This window comes from Colletotrichum lupini, chromosome 1 (genome assembly GCF_023278565.1).
Source record: "Colletotrichum lupini chromosome 1, complete sequence".
Taxonomy (NCBI): Eukaryota; Fungi; Ascomycota; class Sordariomycetes; order Glomerellales; family Glomerellaceae; genus Colletotrichum; species Colletotrichum lupini.
The window spans coordinates 2,282,541-2,304,925 of NC_064672.1; the positions used below are offsets into that span (position 1 = coordinate 2,282,541).

General features: G+C 54.2%; 8 protein-coding genes across 8 annotated transcripts; 3 read left to right on the forward strand and 5 right to left on the reverse strand.

Annotated features, from left to right (window-relative positions):
- Window positions 1–39: 39 nt before the first annotated feature.
- Window positions 40–4,390, forward strand: CLUP02_00626 (uncharacterized protein; the record flags this gene model as incomplete). The annotated part of the gene is made up of 7 exons (XM_049279673.1): window positions 40–599; window positions 686–1,024; window positions 1,971–2,000; window positions 2,109–2,268; window positions 2,531–2,668; window positions 2,728–2,862; window positions 2,909–4,390. The coding sequence occupies 7 exons, from the start codon at window positions 40–42 to the stop codon at window positions 4,388–4,390; spliced, it is 2,844 nt and encodes a 947-aa protein (XP_049135630.1).
- A 252-nt stretch (window positions 4,391–4,642) lies between these two features.
- CLUP02_00627 (uncharacterized protein) lies at window positions 4,643–8,233 on the reverse strand (the record flags this gene model as incomplete). The annotated part of the gene is made up of 5 exons (XM_049279674.1): window positions 4,643–6,279; window positions 6,332–6,488; window positions 6,615–6,701; window positions 6,756–7,740; window positions 7,794–8,233. The coding sequence occupies 5 exons, from the start codon at window positions 8,231–8,233 to the stop codon at window positions 4,643–4,645; spliced, it is 3,306 nt and encodes a 1,101-aa protein (XP_049135631.1).
- A 128-nt stretch (window positions 8,234–8,361) lies between these two features.
- On the reverse strand, window positions 8,362–8,813 carry CLUP02_00628 (uncharacterized protein; the record flags this gene model as incomplete). Its single annotated transcript, XM_049279675.1, has 3 exons — window positions 8,362–8,438; window positions 8,519–8,675; window positions 8,724–8,813. The coding sequence occupies 3 exons, from the start codon at window positions 8,811–8,813 to the stop codon at window positions 8,362–8,364; spliced, it is 324 nt and encodes a 107-aa protein (XP_049135632.1).
- A 1,697-nt stretch (window positions 8,814–10,510) lies between these two features.
- Window positions 10,511–12,191, forward strand: CLUP02_00629 (aminotransferase class I and II; the record flags this gene model as incomplete). The annotated part of the gene is made up of 4 exons (XM_049279676.1): window positions 10,511–10,627; window positions 10,780–10,789; window positions 10,869–10,919; window positions 11,092–12,191. The coding sequence occupies 4 exons, from the start codon at window positions 10,511–10,513 to the stop codon at window positions 12,189–12,191; spliced, it is 1,278 nt and encodes a 425-aa protein (XP_049135633.1).
- A 372-nt stretch (window positions 12,192–12,563) lies between these two features.
- On the reverse strand, window positions 12,564–13,711 carry CLUP02_00630 (uncharacterized protein; the record flags this gene model as incomplete). Its single annotated transcript, XM_049279677.1, has 2 exons — window positions 12,564–13,484; window positions 13,571–13,711. 2 exons carry the CDS (start codon window positions 13,709–13,711, stop codon window positions 12,564–12,566), a joined length of 1,062 nt encoding a protein of 353 aa, XP_049135634.1.
- A 126-nt stretch (window positions 13,712–13,837) lies between these two features.
- CLUP02_00631 (ribosomal L28 family protein) lies at window positions 13,838–15,030 on the forward strand (the record flags this gene model as incomplete). Its single annotated transcript, XM_049279678.1, has 2 exons — window positions 13,838–13,889; window positions 14,120–15,030. The coding sequence occupies 2 exons, from the start codon at window positions 13,838–13,840 to the stop codon at window positions 15,028–15,030; spliced, it is 963 nt and encodes a 320-aa protein (XP_049135635.1).
- Window positions 15,031–15,322: 292 nt separating this feature from the next.
- Window positions 15,323–17,820, reverse strand: CLUP02_00632 (tryptophan synthase; the record flags this gene model as incomplete). The annotated part of the gene is made up of 5 exons (XM_049279679.1): window positions 15,323–17,018; window positions 17,082–17,314; window positions 17,377–17,447; window positions 17,509–17,596; window positions 17,773–17,820. The coding sequence occupies 5 exons, from the start codon at window positions 17,818–17,820 to the stop codon at window positions 15,323–15,325; spliced, it is 2,136 nt and encodes a 711-aa protein (XP_049135636.1).
- A 1,971-nt stretch (window positions 17,821–19,791) lies between these two features.
- Window positions 19,792–21,984, reverse strand: CLUP02_00633 (plasma membrane fusion protein PRM1; the record flags this gene model as incomplete). The annotated part of the gene is made up of 1 exon (XM_049279680.1): window positions 19,792–21,984. One exon carries the CDS (start codon window positions 21,982–21,984, stop codon window positions 19,792–19,794), a length of 2,193 nt encoding a protein of 730 aa, XP_049135637.1.
- Between the last annotated feature and the right edge of the window lie 401 nt (window positions 21,985–22,385).

Genomic DNA, 22,385 nt, shown 5'->3' on the forward strand with positions numbered 1-22,385 from the left:
ACCTGCCCATCATTCGCATAGTCGCACATTACCGACATCATGTTGCAATATGCGATACCTCCAGCCTTCAAAGACAAATTGGAGGTGATCAATGCTCACGACCAGCGATCGGACGACGAGATCCTTGAATCTCTACGCTGCCACGTACCTGTTGTAGGCGAGAAGAACGTATGGGCCTACTGGGATGGCGGAATTGATCAACTGCCATCGTGGTGTAGGCGCAACGTGATTGATTGGGTTCGCATCTGCGGTCCAGACTGGACTGTTCGCGTTCTTGACAACGTGCCAGGGTCGCCAAATCATGCTCTGGAGTTCGCACTAAAGGAGATGCTTCCCAGATGCTTTATCGAGGGTACCATGACTGGAAAGCATGTCGGGCAGCATTCATCTGATATGATCACTGGGGCATTGTTGTACACCTACGGCGGTGTGAAAATGGATGTTGGATGCATTCTTTTCCGTGACTTGGATCGTGGTTTGTGGTCTGTCTTAGAGGATCCTGAGTTACCATACGAGATCGCCGCGCCAATTCAATTTGCGCAGTATTTGGCGAATCACTTTCTCGCGTCGAGAAAGGGCAACCCGTTTATCAAAAGATGGTAAGTACACTTCTACTCCATGAGGCTGTATTAAGCAGAGGAAGTAAGTCTCTTGATCATATCTTGTACTATGCTGAATACCCCAGGCACGACCTTTTTGTTCATCTTTGGGAAGACCGTGAGACTAGTGAGGGTATAAACACCCATCCACTGTTAAGCCACGTGAAAGAATCCTTTTCCCTCTCTGAATCCAAGAGCAAGGGCTTCAAGTGGGACTTCAAGGTCTCTTTCGAGGAGCTCCTGGATTACGTCGCCCAGAATGCGTGCTGGGCACGAGTGTGCATGGTCGAGGGGGGCGATGACGATTCTTTCAACGCATCTGAGTACTGGATGTCGCACGTCCTCGCCATCGACGTGCTACAGGAGCACTGGGCTGCGAAGACTCTCATCGGTGGGGAGAACTTCGGGGAGCGTCTCTATGAGTTGTTAGCGCTCGGTCTTGACACTGACCCAGAGTCAGAGTGTCACAAAGAGGCCTCCAAGTTAGTGTGGACACTGCTTTCTGAGACAAGCATGCAAAAGATATCCCGATGGTCAGGCCTCGTGAATTCTCTACAACCTGGAAGTGTATGGGATGATAGACCAGGCGCAGATTGCCAACCGGGCACATTTGGAGGCTTGTTGCGATATGGTGCCATAAATTTCACTCAGAAACGACAGAAGATTGCGGTGAGAACCCCAGAGAAAGCAAAGACGATCTTTCGAAAGGGGCTTCTTGAGTCTTGAAGAAGTTGTTTCTATAAGTAAAGAATGGCAATAGAATCGCTTGATTGGAGAGCCTGGTAATTCGAAATACGTCGCACGACACACAATCTGGTAGCCACTAAATTCTAGAACAAAACCAACTGCGCCTTAACATAAGTTAAGCTGAGGCGCTGGGTACATGGGACCTTGATCTAATATAATGTCAACATTACTTAGAAGGCTACTATGGTTCCTCTCTTACTTACCCTTACTAGTAAGCGACCCGAGTCTTCGTTACAGCCTGTAAGATGCTCGGCAGGGAGTAACCATCAATTCCCCATCTAGAAACAGCGAAATAATTGACTACTCTGATAGTTCAACCCTATTTTCATGTGTTAGAGTTTCAAAAGTTCTTGACGATGCAGTGGCGAACTAATACGGGCATGGCTATAAGGCAAACAGATATTACCTAAAGGAGGCGAGAGGGGCCTATCAAGAGAAGCTTCTTGTGCAAGACTATTACCAATCCGTGAAGGATTTCAGAATCCCAAAGTTCCTATGCAGTGAGACAAGAAGCATAATCGCGGCGTCCACACACTTGCCACCCAAAAAATCGCTCATCAACAGCCTCAAGAGTTCCCCGCCTTTCAAACCTAATCAACTGACCCAACTACTCGGTCATGTCAGAGTTCCAATATCACGCACCTGCCTATCACCGTAAGTAGCCAAGCCTTTAATCACCTTCCAGAAGCAGACAGCTCGAGGAACTAGGTGCTCGGCGAGCTTCTTGGACCAAATTGACAGTTGCTGCGCACGCCTACGAAGCTTAGGCGGCTGGGGGGTCGCCAAGACCGCCAAGGTCAGCTTGGTCCCTATCGTATGGAACCAAGCTCTGCTTATCATGTACTCTCATATTGGCCAAGCTTTTACGGTAGTATCGGTCAACCTTTGGTGCTTCCCTCCGCTCGGGTTCGATGGGCGAGATGTAAGGCCGCGTGCCTGGATTTCGCCAGCCTCCTCTAAAATCACGACTGCCATGGCATTCTCCACACCAACGTCTGCCATGCGGGGGACAAGAAAGGCCGTCTTATTAGTTGGTCTTGGATGATGACGAACTCAATTGAGGATGTCGAGTACTTATAGATGGAGTGGCTACTCTGCCTTGGGGAAGCTCGGAGCACTCCCAGTCTCATCGGCAAGTCTGTGTCAAGTAGTGGTACTCTTAGGCTGAGTCACTTTACAAAAAGACTGTCAACATGGTTCGCATCAACTCTGCAGCCCTTTTGGGCTCTGCCATTGTTGGTTTGGCCAGCGCAGCTGGCGCTGGTACCAAGGCTGAGTATGCGTCCGGTGCCGTTCACCATCGCATCATGGGCATCAAGATGGTGAGTTGTGTCCCACAATCACCTCTCGTATTGATCAAAAGTTTCTAATAACATAATAGGCTCAATGGGAAGAGGAAGCTGCCGCCGGCCTCATGGACAGTGCCAAGTACCCCGAGCTTGGCTACACTCCTTGCGTTGACGGCTTCGCTGCCGCAGTCCCCGGAGACTTCAATAACACCTTCAGATGCAGAAATGTGAGTTTACCAAACTCCTCTCGAAGGCTCAACTAATACCCTTCAGATCGATCTGTACCACTTCTTGTCTCACGAGCAGCTTGGCAGCTGGGGCGGAAGAGGTTCATCTTCCTGGGGTTGGACTTCGGCAGACGGGAGAGAATTCGTCGCCATTGGCCAATACGACGGCACTGCCTTTGCCGAAATCAGCAAGGAGGGCAAGCTGGTATACTTGGGCCGTCTGCCTCAGTACGACTCCATCGGTTCCAACTGGAGAGAAATCCGAATCGTCGGTGACATTGCCGTCATTGGTTCCGAGGCCATCAAGCACGGCGTTCAGTTCTTCGACATGAAGAAGATCCTCGACCTCGACCCCGCGAACCCAAAGAACTTCACCCAGGCCGAGCTCACCGGCCACTGGGACGAGCTCCCCGTCGGCCGTACCCACAACATCGTTGTCAACCAAGAGCTCAACTACGCTATTGCCTGCGGTTCCGTCGGTGGTAACGCGACGATTCGTGTAAGAGACAACCTCCCCTGCCGCGGCGGGTTGATCTTCCTAGACATCAGCGATCCCACCAACGTCACAAGCCCCGGATGCGCAGCCGGCGACGGCTACGTCCACGACGCCGAGTGCCTCGTCTACCGTGGTCCCGATACCCGCTACTACGGTAGAGATATCTGCTATGGTTACAACGAAGACACCTTGACCATCTACGATGTCACCGACAAGACCGGCAACGTCACCAACATCATCTCTATCAGCGACTACCCCGGTGCTCAGTACGTCCACCAGGGTGTCGTTAACAACGAGACTTGGCAAGAGTACATCTTCCTCGATGACGAGTTCGACGAGCGTGACGCCAAGGTCGGCCCGATGACTCAGGGCCTTCCCACCACTCACATCTTTGACATCCGCGACCTCGAGAAGCCCGTATACACCGGCCACTACGCCGGCAAGACCCGCTCCATCGACCACAACCAGTATATCGTCGGCGGGTATCTCTACCAGTCCAACTACGGTAATGGTCTGAACGTCATCGACGTCAGCACCGTCACCAAGGATCCCACCGGCGCCAGCATCTGTGAGGCAGGTTTCTTCGACATCTACCCCGAAGATGACGAGGAAGTCGGCGGCGGCAAGGTCCAGTTCGCCGGCTCATGGTCATCCTACGCCAACTTCAAGTCCGGCTTCATCTTCGTCCACACTATCGAGCGCGGTAGCTTCGTCGTCAAGATGACTTCCAAGGAGTGCCCTAAGGCGACCGTGTGCAACGCGGATAACTGCCTCCGTGCTCTACGGGCTTCGTCCATCCCGGATCGCTTGGAGGAGTCCGTCGAGTTCTGCGGCAACTTCACGCAGCGACTGAACACGGACGAGGAACTGCTGCCAGAGTATGCCACCAGCGCTTGCGTCGAGAACAAGGACAAGAGCAATGTTGAGAGGGTTAGCAGTGCTTGCGCTTGTATCCCTACCCCTGTTGTGCCTGAGTTGCCCAGAACAACGACACGGCCTCCTGTGCCGACGGTGCTGCCTCCTAAAGCCTGATGCAATCAATGTTGCTTCAGGAACTTGAGGCACAGTGATAACGATGAATCACATGTAAGGGTCAATAGAAATGCAGTCGCTCAATCTCTACCTACCTAAGCACCACTTTTGTGATGAAAACAGGCTGCAACACGTTTTTTAAGTTGAGATTCCACAAGGTTGAAGCATTTGACCAGAGCGATAATTTCATTTAAAGGATCGCCTGATTCTGTCTCTTGTTCTTCATATTTGCACCAGTCTCCAGACCACATATCAATGAATGCAGCGCAATCCCTCTGGCCATGGCTCATTGTACTCGGGGCAGATGAGATCCAACTCAAACCAGTAGTGCTCCACATCACCACGGTCGTATTGATTCCCACCTTTGCATTTGTCGCCCTCGTCGCCCTCGGTTGGTTCGTCCCATATAACGCCGATCTCCTCTGCATCCCGTCTTTCTGTAGCAGTCAAGTCTCCCCCATTCAGCTTTTTTAACTCTTCCGTCATTCGATCGGTCCAGTATGACCTCCAAAACTGAGTGGACAATATCCTACCATTTGGCCCATCTCCCAGATATTCCCTAGCTTCACGAGTGAATTCTACAACCAATTCTTCATGCAACTCGAGGAGGAGACCCTGCTCTTCGATGACCTCCGTATCATCTATGTCAACCCAAGTCGCACCCTCATCGACCACGGAATGTGTGCTGCAACAGCTGTGAAAGAGGTCCAGTGCTTCAAATGTCATGAACCTAATGGCCTCTTCATAAGTTGCGAGTGTCAACTCGGGACCGCATGACATGAAGTGATCAGCTATCCTGCTAGCGTGATCTAAGCATGCTTGCTCTGGCGTTGCTGATCCAATTCTATATGTAGCGAAGCCCTTCATCAACCACGTAAATGAGCTGCACCCTTTTGTCGAACAGGGACAGCAGCAGCCGTCCGTAAGATTAAGGCAGGTCACAGTGATTCTTTCGAAGATGGCCGACACTGGAGCCGCCGCTATATGTCTTGGCAACCATAGACATTGGTTTCTGCCTAATTCGTAAAAAACGCAGTGCGCGGCGAACACTCCGTCATCGGTGGTCTCGTTGACAAGGCCTGCGGGCGATCGCAAGAAGAGATCTCCTCCATGCTCCAGAAGCCAGCAAACAATCTCCGGAGTAAGTATATTCCAAAGTGAGGATGTCCTCGACTGGAGAAGCTGGAGAAACACAGATGGCTTTGGTATGAATCCATGCCTATAGAACAACTGGGCCAGGTGGACAGACCAGATTTGCTGAAATATCCAGTCTGACATAGATTCTAAGGCTTCTTCAGCCTCATTGTAGATTCGCCGCTGTCTTGGGGCCTGTGAGATGCCTCTTTGGATGTCGCTTGTCGTCCTCTCTTCGCCGACTTCTTGCTTTGTGGATAGACTTCTATTTGTCAAAACATGTCCTGTTCTCTGCAGCCTTCGGCGTTTGCTCATTTGGAAGATGTAATGACGCCGAGCGAGCTCTGATGAGGCCTCCAGGACATCACTCAGATGTAGCGGATAATGAGGGGTACCCGGCATTACAGACATTGGCACTAAATCGCAACCAGCGTCTAGGAGAATCTTCGCGCAGAGATAGCAAGAACACTCTCTGCACCTTACATATTCTGTGCCATTGACGCAATACAGTGAGCTAAGCACCATGGCTGTTTCAAGTGCATTAGTACCTGTGCTGTCTCGCTGGTTCAGGGTGATCAGATCCGCAGCTTTTACGAGCCTTTTGAGAATTTCAGGCTTCGCTGCTGCGAGATGAAGTGGGCTTCGCCCGTATAAATCAAGTTCAGCTATGGAATCAGGAAACCGTCTCAAGATACGATCTACTTCATCTGAATCATTGTTGACAATCGCCATGCTCAAAGGGCCGCATTCAAAAGCTGGTTCTCATTTAGTCAGGTGAATGTAGTAAGCTTTTGAGAATTGCCGCACCTGTCGCAACCTCAGGGAGCTTGCCAAAAGACATGAGACTACGATGTACCGCAATCGAGAAGTTCGTGAATTTAGAGATTTTTGACGTCCTTTTCAACATGGCCGGCTGGTTTTCAAAGTTAGCCCGTGATAGGGCCAGAACGGCGTCCTCGGCCCACTCATCAGTCCGACACGTCAAGTCATTTAAAGGCGAGAATCCTGCAGCAGATTAGCAATTTGGCCATCCTGTTTACGTGATCAAGTAAGGAAGCCTGCCCTCAATATCGTATGAAAATGCTGGAACATCATATGAGAGCAGAATCGGGACGATTTCAGCAAGCGTTTTCATCTCCTTAGACGATCTTCTCGAATACGCAGTATTAGATATGACCTGTAAGATGACCATTTAGTCGCAGCCTATGAATTTTGAGTGGAAGGAACTCACTAAAGACCTCACGGAAGCGGCAGCATAGTGCATCAAGGTCATGTTTTGATCGTCTACAGCAGTCGGGTATGTTCGTCTTTCTTCGAGAAGTTTTGCCAGCTTTCTCAAACAGGCGGTGGGAAATAGCTCTCTACTTGACCCATGAAGGTGGACGGAGCTTCTCCTCATCAGGCCCATCAAGCGGAAAGCGGAATCCGACTTGACGTCTACAGTCGGATAGTAGGTAAAGCTGGGACTGATGCTACAGCCCCCAGCTCCTGACGTTAAGACGAACGAAATTTCGATGACTGATTTCAGAAGGCGAGAGACACCAGTGTATTTTACGCCTGCCTTGAGTCGTTGATTCCTCGGCATTCTTGAGAGTGGGCAGCTCGACCAATGGCCTTGGGACTCCCATTCGCCGGACAAGTACGTATAGCCCCGCTGCATCTGCGTTTGCATGAATGATCTTTTGGGGTGCGGGCAAATGCATACTCTGCCAACTCCCAATCCAAACCGTGAGTTTCGTGGTGGATTTGATGAAGTTCTTTCCCCCCGATGGCTCTTCGATAGTTGTGAAGCATTGCCTGGGTTGCAGCGCTTTCTTGACAATTTCATGTCATCGCACAAACTCTTGAGTGCCGCCGGCTTGGAGGCCGCTCTGAGAGCTAATGCTCGTAGATTACTGTTCTCTTCTCCCAGAAGCTGTACTTTGTGGTCGATTGTCTTGAGGCGCTCTAAAATCGAGTTGTGTGAATGCTGAAGGTCATATCTGACACGCTGGCTGCTCTCGTGAACCTCGATTTCGATAGCTCCGGAATGAGCCACAACAAGTTGTCCTGTCTGGTCCACAATACTTTGTAGGTCTAGCAGCTTGCTGTCAATGCCGGCCACCGGCGTAGCAAGTGCTGCTACCCCTGACCGGATTAGGAGCATTTCAGAAGCTTGGTCGCGAGAACTCGACTCGATAGCCGCCAGCAGGGCTGTGTTCCTGTGCAGAGTTTCCCTACTACCGTGTCAGAAATCGTGGGAAGCGAGAGGAAGTCTATATCAACTTACAGTCCCAAGCTACCCTGTATCAACTGCAGAGTACCGTGAGCCTCTTGCAGCCGCAGCTCGAGATCTCGAAGCTTGGGTCGATGGAACGCAAAAGTCGCCTTCTTCTTCTTGTTCTCCAGCCGGTTTGTCCAACTGCTGCCAGCGCGATCAGAAAGCTCGATGCACAGAGCTTCGACGGCGTGAAGGTCCTCCTCGCAGCTTCGTATGTTCCGATCCACTGCAGCAGTGACTACAAGACTTTGGCCTTGCAGACCAGCCAACACCGTCTTCATCGCACGGAGAGTGGCTGCCAGATTGTCATTCTGTTTCTTGACGTTTCGTAATTCCTCGTCACGGCCCTCAAACGCGTCCACATACTTCACGATGCCGCCGGCGATCTGCAAGCCCAGAGATAGCAGGCCGGCAACCGAGGCGGCCAGGCCCACGCTCTCGGCCGCCATGGTTTATCAGAGCTGCGAGCGGTGATGGAAGATGGGTTTGGTAACTCTCGGGGAGTTAGGTGAGATGTTGACAAAAAGCCTTGATCAAAGGTGCTGTTTCATTTGCGAAGAAAACTGAGGTGAAGAAATCAGGCTACCTGCTGACGCTGGCGGGTGTTTTGTGGAGGTATCAAGATCAGGCTGGCATGCGCTTTCCTCAGGAGGGCTTGGAATGATTAGGCTCGCATTTGGGGAGAAATGATCTCATTCGCTGTATCAGAGGCTTCGTAATTGGACGCCGTACACGTGCAGTTCGGCATCTTCTGGAAGTAATGTGCGTCGGATCATCCTCGGCTTCTTTGCGAACTATTGGTATGTCTTTTAGTGGTTTCAAGCCGCCGTGCGACGGGCAATTCAGACATGAGAATGACACGCCTTGCATCACGAGGGTCACTAGGTAATCCTGAACGTCAGTTCTGAATAATATTATTGGAAAACGTAGAAGACGTACCTGAAATGGTTCAGGAGAACCACACGGATATGCACTAATACCACCATCTACTTTTGCTGTGCCAAGCGAGTCCAATGAGACGATTGCCATACACGAAAAACACGAAATTACTCATCCTACAGAATAAAACCAGGCTATGATTGGAGGAGGATTTCGCGTGGTTCACAAAGTGTATTATAGAATGATGATGGCCTGGATTGATCATTTCGGTCTACGCTCTCCGTGCAATTCGAGTCCACGAGGCCTCAACTCTCGCGCTACATGTAGCGAGCGGCTTTTGAGCTTCAAAATCCCAGTAGATGACTCAGCTTCTCTCCCATGTCGCCAAGGCTCTGGCATTGAGTAACATAAAAGGACAGATTCGAGACTTGGGATCAAAGGAGGAGCCACGAGGTCGGATGAAGGGAGTAATGAGGCTTCTCAGGTTCGTGGCGATCTTGAATGATCTTGACTGCAAGCGAAGTAGAAAGCCAATTTGAACAACAGCATGCAAGCACGGACCTTGATGCAGCTACGAACCATCATGCCAGGGGCCGTTCGTCCGCAGCAGAGGTGCATTGGACAGTTCCTTTAGTCCGGGGAAAAGACGGAAGTCATAGGTAACATCCCTTGCAGAGGTCAATGGAAGAGTGCTTTGACAGCTCTAGCAGTTAATGGCGATGCTTGCTTCTTCAGAATTTTAGGAAGTGCTAGCATTAATACGATGTCGCCTAGAGTGACAGAGTGATGAGAGAAGGCCGAAAAGGGGAATTCTAACCGCCCAAGCCTGACGAACACTGCATCAGACACGTGCCAGGCAGGATCGTTTCCAGCAGTGTCAAAGGCTCAAAAGAGGCAGAAAGAATGGAAGTATGAACGAAAAGAAACAACAGACCCCAAGACAGGAGAAGCTCCTTTGAAGCGAGCGAATAGAAGTAACTAGCGCGCGTCAGCCAGCAAAAGGGGAAGACCAAAGGTCAAAGAGAGACACACCGCCCGAGACAGTTGGCCCTGGAATGACGAAGCAGGAGCTTGAGTCGAGCGGAAGAAGAAGTGAGCTGAGAACGGTCAACCGCGGCGACATCCGAAGCCGGAAGGAACAGGGACGGGTTCATTCGTTGCGTAAGTTGCGCGCATGCGCTCCAGTCAAAAAACAGCGGGCCGGGGAAGGGGCATCGACGCATCGTGGGCGTCAAGGGCGTGGAAGGTGCGTCGGGATTCCTCCCCCGTGGCGGGTAGCGGCAATACAGTAAATCCGCTCCCCCGCGATTGCACGATGCAGGTGGGTCCTCTCATGACTCGGTCCACTTACGATGCTCCTCCTCTCCTTCTCCAGGTCCGGAGTCGCATCGCACCGGGGGGCCACACCCCCCCCTCTGCTCAGTGCAGTTGCTGGGGCTGGGTCAGTATGGGAGCAGTTCTGGGATGTGACTGGATTGAATTCAGGGCTGGTCGCCAAGCACCCCAGCACATGAAAGCCCCCAGATGGCAGAAACGGCGGGCAAGGCGCACCTGGTACAGTCACAAGTCAGCCCATTCCTTGGTTGGACCACCCCGTCTGCAGCAGCCAACAGCCAGCAGCAGCAGCTCTTTCGGCACTTCGCTGTCTCGGAATCTTTGGACACCTTAAGTTATTACGGATTGTTCTTACCTCACTGGGATCCTTTTTTTTTTCTGCCGGCCAACAGCGAAAGCTACGTCTTTTCTCCTTCTCTTCCTTCCCCTCTCAACCTCATCTCTCTCTTCTTCCCTTTCTTTCTCCATTCACATCTTTTTTCTCCCATCCCCGAAAGAGAAAGACAATCAAGATGCTGTCCTCCACCAGAATCGCAGCCCGGCAAGCTGCCGCCCGCCGCATGGGCGCTCTGCCCGTCACGGCCGCGAGAGCCGGTTCTACCTGGGCCAACGTCCCTCAAGGTCCTCCTGTATGTCTCAAACACTCCAGATGCCAATTGAATGCGCCACGAATGCTAACGAGGACTGCAGGATGTAAGTGCTTGATGCGCCGATTGACAGAATCCCGACAATCACCACAACGAACTGTTTTGCTAACTGGCCACTTTTTCGCAATGGACAGGCCATTCTCGGTATGACGCACCTGCTCGGGTGGAGCTCCCTCGAGCTTCGCCGGTTGACTCAACTCCATGACTGACAATAGACGAACAGGCATCACGGAAGCCTTCAAGGCCGACAAGTTTGAGCAGAAGATCAACCTCGGTACGCAAAGCCCCCCGCCAAGCCACTTTGACAACCACAACCACCACCCTAGCTAGAGAGCTGTCACAAGCTTGCTAGCTACAACGCTAGCCGGCCGTCAGCTGTCAACTACAAGCACACAACGTCCATCATCACCGCAATGAACATGCCCATTGACGCAGACAAACAACAGGTGTCGGTGCCTACCGCGACGACCAGGGCAAGCCCTACGTCCTCCCCTCCGTCCGCGCCGCCGAGGAGAAGGTCATCGCCGCCAAGCTGAACAAGGAGTACGCCGGCATCACCGGTGTCCCCGAGTTCACCAAGTCCGCCGCCGTCCTCGCCTACGGCGCCGACTCCTCGGCCCTCGACCGCCTCGCCATCACCCAGTCCATCTCCGGCACCGGTGCCCTGCGCATCGGAGGCGCCTTCCTCGCCCGCTTCTTCCCCGGCGCTAAGAACATCTACATCCCCACCCCCTCATGGGCCAACCACGGCGCCGTCTTCAACGACTCTGGCCTCACCGTCAACAAGTACCGCTACTACGACCCCAAGACCATCGGCCTCGACTTTGAGGGCATGGTCGCCGACATCAAGGCCGCTCCCAAGGGCTCCATCTTCCTCTTCCACGCCTGCGCCCACAACCCCACCGGTGTCGACCCTACCCCCGAGCAGTGGCGCGAGATCTCCGACGTCGTCAAGGCCCAGGGCCACTACTCCTTCTTTGACATGGCCTACCAGGGCTTCGCCTCGGGTAACACCGACACTGACGCCTTCGCCGTCCGCCACTTCGTCAAGGAGGGCCACAACATCTGCCTCGCCCAGTCCTTCGCCAAGAACATGGGTCTCTACGGCGAGCGTGTCGGTGCCTTCTCCATCGTCGCAAAGGACGCCGAGGAGCGCAAGCGCATCGACTCCCAGGTCAAGATTCTTGTCCGCCCTCTGTACTCCAACCCTCCCGTCCACGGCGCCCGCATCGCCTCCACCATCCTTAACGACGCCGCCCTGAACCAGCAGTGGCTCGGTGAGGTCAAGGGCATGGCTGACCGCATCATCACCATGCGCGCTCTCCTCAAGGAGAACCTCGAGAAGCTCGGCTCCGCCCACGACTGGTCCCACATCACCAGCCAGATCGGCATGTTCGCCTACACTGGCCTGACCAAGGACCAGATGGACGCCCTCGCCAACGACCACTCCGTCTACGCCACCAAGGACGGCCGTATCTCCGTCGCCGGTATCACCAGCGGCAACGTCGGCCGCCTCGCCGAGTCCATCTACAAGGTCAAGGGTTAAATCTTGCCATTGTGAATATTTTTGCGATTTGTCCCAACGCGAGTCTCAGTCTAGAGGTGCTCTGAGCCAGCTTGCATTTCTCCAAGAGATATCACGAGGTTCTGTTGAAAGGGTAGTTGGTTTTCTAAAAAGGGGGGTTTTGTACAACCAAAGAGGGAGAGGTCTTCTCTTTTGCGCAGCCAAGGTTAGAATGGCCGGTGGACATAGAACGTTTGGCACCCCTTGGTAGACCACACATGCATTCCAGCTGTGTACAATATAGCGACACGTCTTTCAATGTAAACATGTCCAATCGCTTGCTTGCTTGCCATGAACGAATTCTTCTCCCAGCTCCCTCCATTGAAGCTTCCTCCATTGATGCCTGATGCTTCATCAAGCCCTATCCAACCTGGCCAAATCCCGACTCGCATCCTCCAACTCTCTCTCCATCTGCCTCTTCTTCCTCGCCATCTCCTTCATCGTCCTCGCCTTCCCCTCCTCCCCCTCAACCCCGACCCCGTACCCCTCCAACTCAGCCCGGAGCGTCATCAAAGTCCCCTCAAGCCTCATCCTCGCATCCCGCAAATGCGCAGAATAATTCGTCAGCGCAGCCACCATCTCGGGCGAGTACACCTCCCTCCTAACCCCCTCCCTCGCAGCCACGGCATCCGCCTCGGCCCTCTGCGCCTCCAGCCCCGTCTCGGCGGCGCGAAACTCGAGGCTCCGCGCCACGACGCCGTGTTTGGCCTCGAGGCTTCTAACCAGGAGCGTCAGCGCCGCGGCGTGCTCGTCTAGGCATTGTGTCAGGGTATCTGCCGCGCGGAGGCGTTCTCGGGCGAGTGCGAGTTTTGATTGGGACACGTCGGAGGCGAGTTTGTGGTAGGTTGTTTGTAGGCCGGGGACGGCGCGGTGGAGGAAGGAGGGGTTTGTTGTCGGGTTGGCGATGCGGGCTAGGGAGACGGCCGAGGTGTGGAGGGTTGAGGAGATGAGGTCGCCGAGTTGGGGGAGGAGGCATTGGAAGTCTGTGAAGGGCGGGTTGGAGAGGAGGATTGTGGCGGATTCGGGGGATAGGGGCTCGGGGGAGGTTAGGAGGGGTGGGAGGAGGAGGAGGAGGTCGAGGAGGGGTTCGGGGAGGGGTTGTTGTTGTTGTTGTGTTGTGCCGTTGCCGCTGGAGGATGATTGTGGTTGTGAGGACGTGTTCGTGCGGGAGAATGTTCGAGGTGGTGCGGTTTTTGGTTCGGGCGGTGCGGTGTTTGAGATTGCGCTTATGAGAAGGTGTTCTTTTGCGGCTGTGAATCTGTGGTCTGCGAGCTCCTGGAGGTTTGAAGGTCAGCTCAGGGCCGAGTTCAGTTCTGGTACAGGGCTGGGAGTCTGGGCATCATAGCCGAGAGAAGACAAACATTTTGTATCGCATCGTGCTCCTTGGTCGCCGGCTTTCTTGTGGAACCATCTGGGTTGAGGATTGCCGTTGTGAGGGTATGATGCAGCGCCGCGAATTCAGGGTTGTTTTGCAGGACCGAGGCCTCGACTGGCGGTAACATCGTGGGCGTTGCCTTTTGCGTCGTCAGCAGGTTTGACGCTTTTGACAGGGTTCCTTGGGAGCTTTGAGTCAGTAGCTGTGGCTGAGTAGAATAGGCGGTCTGCATAGAGTCTGTCTGCTCGGTGGCATGTCACGGCGCAAGTTGATCGTCGAGCTGCCCAACTTTCCCTCCTGCCTCGGTGAGTCGGTGTGGAGGGGTCAACCGAGAGGCTCTCGGGATCAGACCACGGACCCCTGTCACGAAAGCAGCGCGCAGTCACCTGACGCAGCTCAATTGACTTCACCAGCAAAGCCCCCACTCTTTGACGAACCCCCCAATCAAACCTATCAATCCCCGGAGAGCGGAACATCCACCGCCCGATATCGAAGCTCCGATCTCTGACCATTGGCCCAAAAAATCATCCCCAAGCTCTCACGACAATCGACCTCAACGGTGCGCCGACGACCAACGACGAACGAACGCCGCGGTGCGCATCTACCCGTTCGCATCCCTCCGACCGCCTCTACATACTCCCGAACCCACGAACCTCGCACATAATCGGACACGGATCGAAGCCCAAGATGAGCTTCACAACCCTTCGGCCTCGGCCCTCCCTCCTCACCTCCCTCCAAAACCTCACCATCACGCCCGCCACCGCCGCAACCCGCGCCTTCTCAACCTCCACCCCCCTCGCCACAAAAACAATCTCCCTCCAAAAGATCCCGACCTCCGCCGTACCCCCCTACCCCCACGGCCCCCGCCTCCTCTACAAACAATCAAACCACGGCCTCTACGGCACCTCCCGCATCCGCCACGGCCACAACGTCTCCCCGAAACACCACCAAGTCACCCCCCGCACCTGGCGCCCCAACGTCCACCGCAAGCGCCTCTGGTCCGAGTCCCTGGGCGCCTGGGTCCGCACCCGCCTCACCACCCGCGTCCTGCGCACGATCCGCAAGGAGGGCGGCATCGACGCCTACGTGACAAAGACCAAGGCCGCGCGCGTCAAGGAGCTGGGACCGGGGGGATGGAAGCTGAGGTGGCTTGTTATGCAGACGGCTACCTTCCGGGAGAGGTACGTCGCCGAGAGGGAGAAGCTCGGCGTCGAGGGGGAGATGAGGGAGGATCAGACGGATTTGGTCACCGTCATGGTCGATGCTGCTACGCCGGGGCCCCTGAGCGCTGTCAGCAGGGGGATTCTCGAGAAGAGAGCTGCGCAGATGATTTTGGAGGAGTTTACGCTGGGCGAGGAGGCCGAGTTTGGGGCTGAGGATGGCGAGGGGTACGAGGACGTTCATGTGCCTGGTATCGGAGAGCCTGTCACTGAGCAGAGGATATGATTCTTCAGTTGGGTGATGGCCACTTGTTAAAGGAAGAGAGAGTGTATGCTTCGGGAGAGAAAAAAAAGTCATTGTATCATATGTACAAAAATTCTCATGTCATCAAACTACTTTTTAGAGGATCTTAAGTCTAGAAGATGAGCCCCCTTTTCTTGTTTGTGTCTGCAAAAACCGCTTTCCATATTTTGAAACCACAAGCCGTGAAAAGTGCAAGTTTCGCCTCATACGCCCTGCAATGTGTGATATGCCATTCGTAAATTCCGTTCCGCCCCTTAATCGTTGCTCCCCATGTCTAGAAGCGCAGGTCCCAGCCAATCTTGGGGCCCAACTTGGGCAGCTCGTCGGCGACGCTCTGCACGTCCTTGTCACCACGGCCACTCAGGCAGATGACGATATCCTCGCCCTTCTTCATCGTCTTGGCGAGCTCAATGGCACCGTAGATGCCGTGCGCTGACTCCAGCGCGGGGATGATACCCTCCAGCTGACTCATGAGACGGAAACCAATGAAGGCCTCGGCGTCGGTGGCGGCGACGTACTTGGCGCGCTCGCTGTCCTTCCAGGAGCTGAGCTCGGGGCCGACACCGGGGTAATCCAGACCGGCGGAGATGGAGTGCGTCTCGGCGACCTGGCCGTGCTTGTCCTGGAGAATGTAGGTCTTGACGCCGTGCAGGACACCCTTGCTGCCGCCGGAAAGGGTGGCACTGTGACGGGCAGTGTCGATACCGTCGCCACCGGCCTCAACACCGAGGAGTTTGACGCTGGGGTCGTTGGCAAAGGGGTAGAACATGCCGACAGCGTTGCTGCCACCGCCAACGCAGGCGACGACGGCATCGGGCAGCTTGCCTCTCTTCTCGAGCATCTGAGCCTTGGTCTCGTTACCAATGACAGACTGGAAGGTACGGACGATGGTGGGGAAGGGATGCGGGCCAATGGCGGAACCGATGATGTAGTGAGTAGTGTCGAGCTCGACAACCCAGGCGCGCATGGCCTCGTTAACGGCGTCACGGAGAGTCTTGCTTCCAGCCTCGACAGCGACCACCTTGGCGCCGAGGAGCTTCATGCGGAAGACATTAAGGGCCTGGCGGCGGACGTCTTCGGCACCCATGTAGACTGTGCATTCCATGCCGAACTTGGCGCAGACGGTGGCCGTAGCAACACCGTGCTGGCCGGCACCGGTCTCGGCGATGATCTTGGTCTTGCCGAGGCGCTTGGCGAGGAGCAGCTGGCCAAGGGCGTTGTTGATCTTGTGAGAACCGGTGTGGTTAAGATCCTCACGCTTCAGCCAGATGTTGGCACCGCCGGCGTGCTCGGTAAGGCGCTCGGCAAGGTGGAGGTGGCCGGGGCGGCCCATGTACTCATAGTAGGAGCGGTACTCCTCCCAGAAGGAAGGGTCGTCCTTGATCTTGTTGAAGCCCTCCTCGAGCTCAGACAGGCAGTCCATGAGAGACTCGGGGACGTACTGGCCGCCGAAATCGCCGAAGCGATCAGGGATCTTGCCGTGCATGGCAGCGAGCTCGGCAACAAGCTCACTGTCCTGGTCGGCGGTGATGCGGTCGTCGACGGTAGGCTCTTCGGTGGGCTGCTTGGCGGCGGCCATGGCCTCGACCATGCCAACCTCGCGGGTAGTCTCATCAGAGTCGCGGCCGCAGAGGTAAGAGCAATACTTTGCAACGTCGTTGTAGAGCTCGCCGGGGGCAGCCTTTTGGAGGGTCGTGATGATCTGGGAGCCGACGACAACACCGTCGGCAAGCTGGGCGACACTGAGGAAGTGGTCTCGGGTGCTGACACCGAAACCGACGGCAGCAGGCTTGTTGCCGCTGTACTTCTTGACGCGGGCAACAAGGTCGGGGAGGTTGGCGTTCATGGAGCCAAGGGCACCGGTGACACCCTGGCGGGAGACGACGTAGATAAAGGAGTCGGCCAGCTTGCAAAGGATCTTCATGCGGGCATCTGAGGTTGCGGGAGCAATCAGGGGAACGTATGAGAGTCTGTTTGTTTCAGTTCGTCAGTACGGGATGACCGAGGTGGTTAGAGGCGGTGTGTGAACGTACCCTCCCTTGGTGCAAAGCTTGCGGAAAGAGATGGCCTCCTCGGGAGGCAAATCGACAACAATGAAGCCGTTGACGCCCGATGTCTTGCAGTCGTTCAGGAGTCTCTCTTCGCCATAGCTGAGAAGGGGGTTGTAGTATCCCATCAACATCACAGGCGCCTTCAGGCCCTGGTCGCGAGCGTCCTTGACCATCTTGAGTGTTGACTCGATCGTGACGCCATGTTGCAGAGCCACCTGTTTTCCCTCGTCAGTATTCACTATATACCCAATTGGTTCTCATTCTGGCCACTACTCACGGTGTTTGATGTCTGGATAGTCGGGCCGTCGGCAATTGGGTCGGTGAAGGGGGCACCGAGTTCGATCACATCTGTTGAGAGTGTCAGTGAGGTGTTCCTTTACCAGTGCACAAAGTTCTTGGAGGGACTTACCAGCGCCACCCTTCTCCATAGCCAGCAGAACATTAGGAGTGTCCTCAGGCGTGGGGTAACCAGCAGTGACGTAGGTAACGAGCGCAGACTATTCCATAACAATGTCAGACCAGTCCAATTGATCATCTATCCCGTCGCTGCTGCGAGATCTTGGCGGTGCCGGAAAACCATCGTCGTTGGGAGCGGTCGGCGGCACGGCGGGGTGAAGAGCCCCGCGATCGCAACAGGGGCAGCACAGCAACATGGGAGGGGCAAAAGACTCACCCTTCCTTGGGCCTTGCAGCGCGCAAACGTTTGGCGAATGCCTTCCATATTGTGCAGTGGTAAAGAGAGTAGAAGGAAACAACAAAGTCAATTGGTAGGGGGTATATGGGTAAAAGAACAACTCTTGACTCGCTGGGGTTTTTTGGTATCACAAGAAAAAACTTGAGATGTGAGAGAGGTTGAAGGTGGTAGCAAGTTTTAAGTAGGGGCGAAGGGGAAGAAATTCAACTGGGAAAAAAGGTACTTAATGATCTCAGACGTGGGGGAGGAGCAATGGAATGACTCTTGGGGCGGGCGCCGGTTTCCCTTGGACAACTTGCGGTCGGAGCAGCAGCGGCCACTGCCAAAGGGGCGGGACGGTGTGAAAAAGGAACCTCCCAACGGGACGGGAGCTCCGACGTGCCCTGTGTCCACCCAATTCAGCTGCTTGTAGCTGTGTTCAGCACCTCTCCCGTGCCTAAATGCCCCGTATCTATACCATGGAAGTGGGCAGAACACCGGGCGATTGGGATCTATGTTTTCCCCCAGGACAGCCCTGGAAATGACCATGTTCAACCGCTATATCGACTGCCCGCCCATCGTCCGCCAAGGTGGACGGCCTGCAACAGTCACACCGATCGATACCCCGGAATGCTCCCTTTGAGCCTCAAGGGCATGAGGTACCTATCCGTACAGGCACCGAAACGAAGATACTAGGCACTTCAGGAAAGGCAAATCTTGGAGTTCAAGAGAACCCTGAACCGAGGCCCTGAACCACTCAGATCGCTCAAACCATGAACAAACAAGCCGACCATCCGGCATCGGTTCCCACCAAAAGAGAGTGGCGGGTGTGGGGCCGGGAGTTCCTGGACGATGACGCCCCAGAAAGTCGGTCGGAGGGCGGGGCGGAGATGCCCAAAAGAGGTTATTCCAGACTCCCCGAGTCTCCACTTTTGCCATCCGCCATGGCAATCCGCGCCCCACCTTTCACCAACATTGCCCGCACCGGCAGGCAAACAAAACATGGGATTTTGATCTCGCCGTGCCTTACCCTCGTGACACACACGCGACACCATACCATGAGATTCGTATCGGGAACTCCATTCATGAGGCTCTTTCGTGACATCCCGCCTTGTCGTGGGGGCTCCCGTTACTCGGTCCAATTGTCCCGAAAGTCTGTTTTGTCTCCTTGATCAGATATCAAATTTCCCACGACGCCTGTTCATCTCCGCAAGTCATGGTGATGTTGGTCAGAGGACAACGGAGCTACCTCAAGAAACCGCGGAACATGTCACCGAGGCAGATGATATTGGTAGCGGTTGAAGTCTTATCAGAGAAGGTTCAGGTGCCTCGTAGGATTGAAGACGATCAGATGACAACGTCTTTGTCATCGCCGCCGCCGCCGCCGCACTTGCCAGTCACCATCATCGCTGCTTACTCCCAACGATGATCATGGCAATCGGATCCTTAGATGCGGCAATACCGCTCGGGGCTGTGGTTGTGCCACTGGCCGGTATCAGTCATTCACTTCTCCGCAGCGGCTACGCTATCAGGGAACACGGAATAGAGTATTTGGCCGCAGCTAGCAGTATATTCAATCTTGAACTACCTAGACGTATATACCGAGTAGACACTCTGGCAGTCGGTGACGCTGCTGCATACTCAAAAGTTCATTCTAGAGAATGAAAAAGTTTGATGACTGGTGTCAATCAGAGCGCAAAAAATGAGATCCGTTGTAGAATCGAAAACAAACGGTGCGGCGACTGAGCCGTTGGTATCTTTTTGAAGTATTCCCTCTCCATTCCTTTCCCGTTCCATCAAAAAATTGAAGTATACCTGATAATCATGCTTCAACGCCCGAATATCATGCTCTTCGTACTATCTCTTTCAGACCTGTCGTAAATGAGGGGTATCTCTCGGCGTTCGGTCCAGCCAAGGCCGGAGGTATCAAGGTCTCCAACCTCTGTCTTTTTCTTTTTTTTTTCTTTTTTTTTTTAGGCCTTTTGGTCTTTCTCTTGTCGATACTTCGTAGATACCATGCTAAAACTTGGTTGATGATGCTGTGTCGAGGTGTCCATACGAACTTTGTCGTTGATGACCCTCCGTCGGCTGCGCCCTGCCGCTCTGCACGCTCGTCTTCTTCAGGGCCTTCTCATCTCGCATGCCCGAGTAGTGGTCATCATCCACGGCAGATGCATCGCTACCGAACTGTGGAAAGCGGGAGTCGTTGCCATGGGATCTGGGAGGGCTTCGCGGGCTCATGGCTGGGCGGTCGTCGCCGGTGTAGCGCAACCCGCCCTCACCACGGCCTTTGTCGGGCATGGCCATGCCAACCAAGGCGCGGATGATGCCGATGAGGACGACAATGACGTAGACGAGAAGGATGCCGGTAGAGATGAGCGCTTCCTTGATGATGCCTCGACGAAGCATATCGGTAACATGAGTCACGGCGCCAGTCACCTCGTCGGTTGACACACTTGAAGGTGACGATAGGAAGGTCTTGAGGTCTGAGTCGCCCGAGATGGACTCTTGAGCCCCGAGGCTGAATGTGTCGTTGTCGAAAAGAGGGAACGAGATCTGCGAGTGATCGTGGACCCAAGTTAGTCCCTTCTGGACAGCCTCGACCTTGAGACCAATAGTACAGCGAATAACGTCCTTGATGGGATTGATGAGGATGGTACCGTTGAATACAGTCTCCAGACCAGTCGTCATGGTGTTGGTGAATGTGTTCAGCGTGTCGTTGACAGCCGAGGTAGCGTTGGTCACGTAGCCGAGCATGTCTTGATTGATCTCGTTCTGCGTTGATAGCACAACACCGTTGGCATCATCAGCCCACTGCTTGGAGACATCCTGTAGCGAGGTGACGACTTCGCCGGCAAATTCGCCGACCTGGTTGGCAAGGGCGGGTACCTCTCTTTCGACAGCCTTGAGCAGGACGTACTGGCACAGGCAAGAGAAGAAGCCAGCAATGGCAAGGGCCAAGACAAATAGAGCAGGAAGTGATGTAGCGTACGCAATGGCCCAGCGGACCAAGATCTGACGACGGCCTTTGAACTTGGAAGCAATCTTAATACCCCAGGTAGCGGTCATTGGGCGGGAAGCAATGTAGACCACATCCATCGAGTCGTACTGGTGGCTGGCCATGATCTGAGCGTGCTTTCGCTCGCGTCTCCAGCGCCTGATCTCCAGCCAGGCCATGGGTGCGATAACCAGCACAGCCAAGATGGAGAGAACGACAATGAAGACGATGCGAGCCTTCTGGATCATGTCGCGGAGGTTGTTAAAGAAGTCGGAGATGTTGTTGTTGGTCGAGCAGAACTGCAGCGCCTGCTTCTGGGCGACAGGGAAGACTGATCGATCGAACTTGTAGCCCTTGTAGGCGTCGTTGACGGTCTGCTTGAGCAGGTTGAAAGGGAACGAGATAGCCTGAGCCGTCAAGTTCTGAACCTCCTCAAAGGTAGGCAGGTCATCGTTGAGCTTGTTGATGTCGCTGACGAAGCCGCTGGAGTCGATCTTGATGTCGCGCAGGTCGTTGACAGGCCCCGAGAAGTCGACCTTGGGGAAGTCGGGCAGAACGCTACCAAGGACAGAGTTTTCGATTGCGTCCACGGCCTTGTTGATACCATCCGAGAGGCTCTTAGCCTTAGAATCGATTGTATTGCTGATGTCGCCAACCACCTTGTTCATGGCGTCGGTAACCTTCTTGGTGACGTCGGAGGCAACATCAAGGCCGCCATGGATGAAGGCAGTGATAAGACAGGTGTACATCGATGTCATCATGTTGATGACGAAGATGATGAGATTCTGAACACCAGTGAGTATCAGACCCAGAGCAGCAACCATGCCGTCGAGGGTCTTCTCGATGCCCTTTGCCGACAGCTCGTTGACACCGACAGAGAGATAGTGAGGCATCGAGGCCATGGCGCTGCCAATATCTTCGACCTTTGTGCAAGCAGAGAGTGCTTTTTGATTCGCGTCGTCGACATTATCGTTGAGGCTGGCGATGAGCAAGATGACTCTGAGAAGTACGAGCAATAGTAGGATCGTCCAGCGGTTCAGCCAGATCTGAGAGAGCCTAGCTGAGAGACTAAGGTATGGTGTTATGGTGGGAGAAGTGTCGGCTCGCGCTTGTTGCGTCTTTCTAAGTTCCGCCATCTCTAGCGAGTCCGACCTGAGGGAGTCGGGGACGGCCGGGTAGGCCGCCTCCTCCTTGCGATTCCGTGAGGAAAACATGTTGATTCTATCGAAGAATGTAAGAAGCCGATGCGAGTATTTCTGAGCCAGCAGAGAAAAATGAATGATAAAATAAGAGGAAGAAAAAAGGCGAATGCAAGAAATGAAGCAAATAGAACGGCGGTCGACGTCGAGGAGAAATTAATCGTTGGAGTTTGGTGATGAAATTAGGTGAATCACTCGACACGAAGAGGGAAAGAGGAAAAAGTGAGGAAGGAAAGAGAGCGACAAAGGAAACTCGTCAAGCACTGATTTCTGAACAAGCTTCTATTCATTCATTGTGGGGTATTTTTTTCGGGAGAAGATATGGATACACAGGACGAGGATGACTTGGAAGGACGACAGAGACCAGAGAGGATGGGAATGACTGGGCAATACGCATAATAAAAGGAAGCCGACTA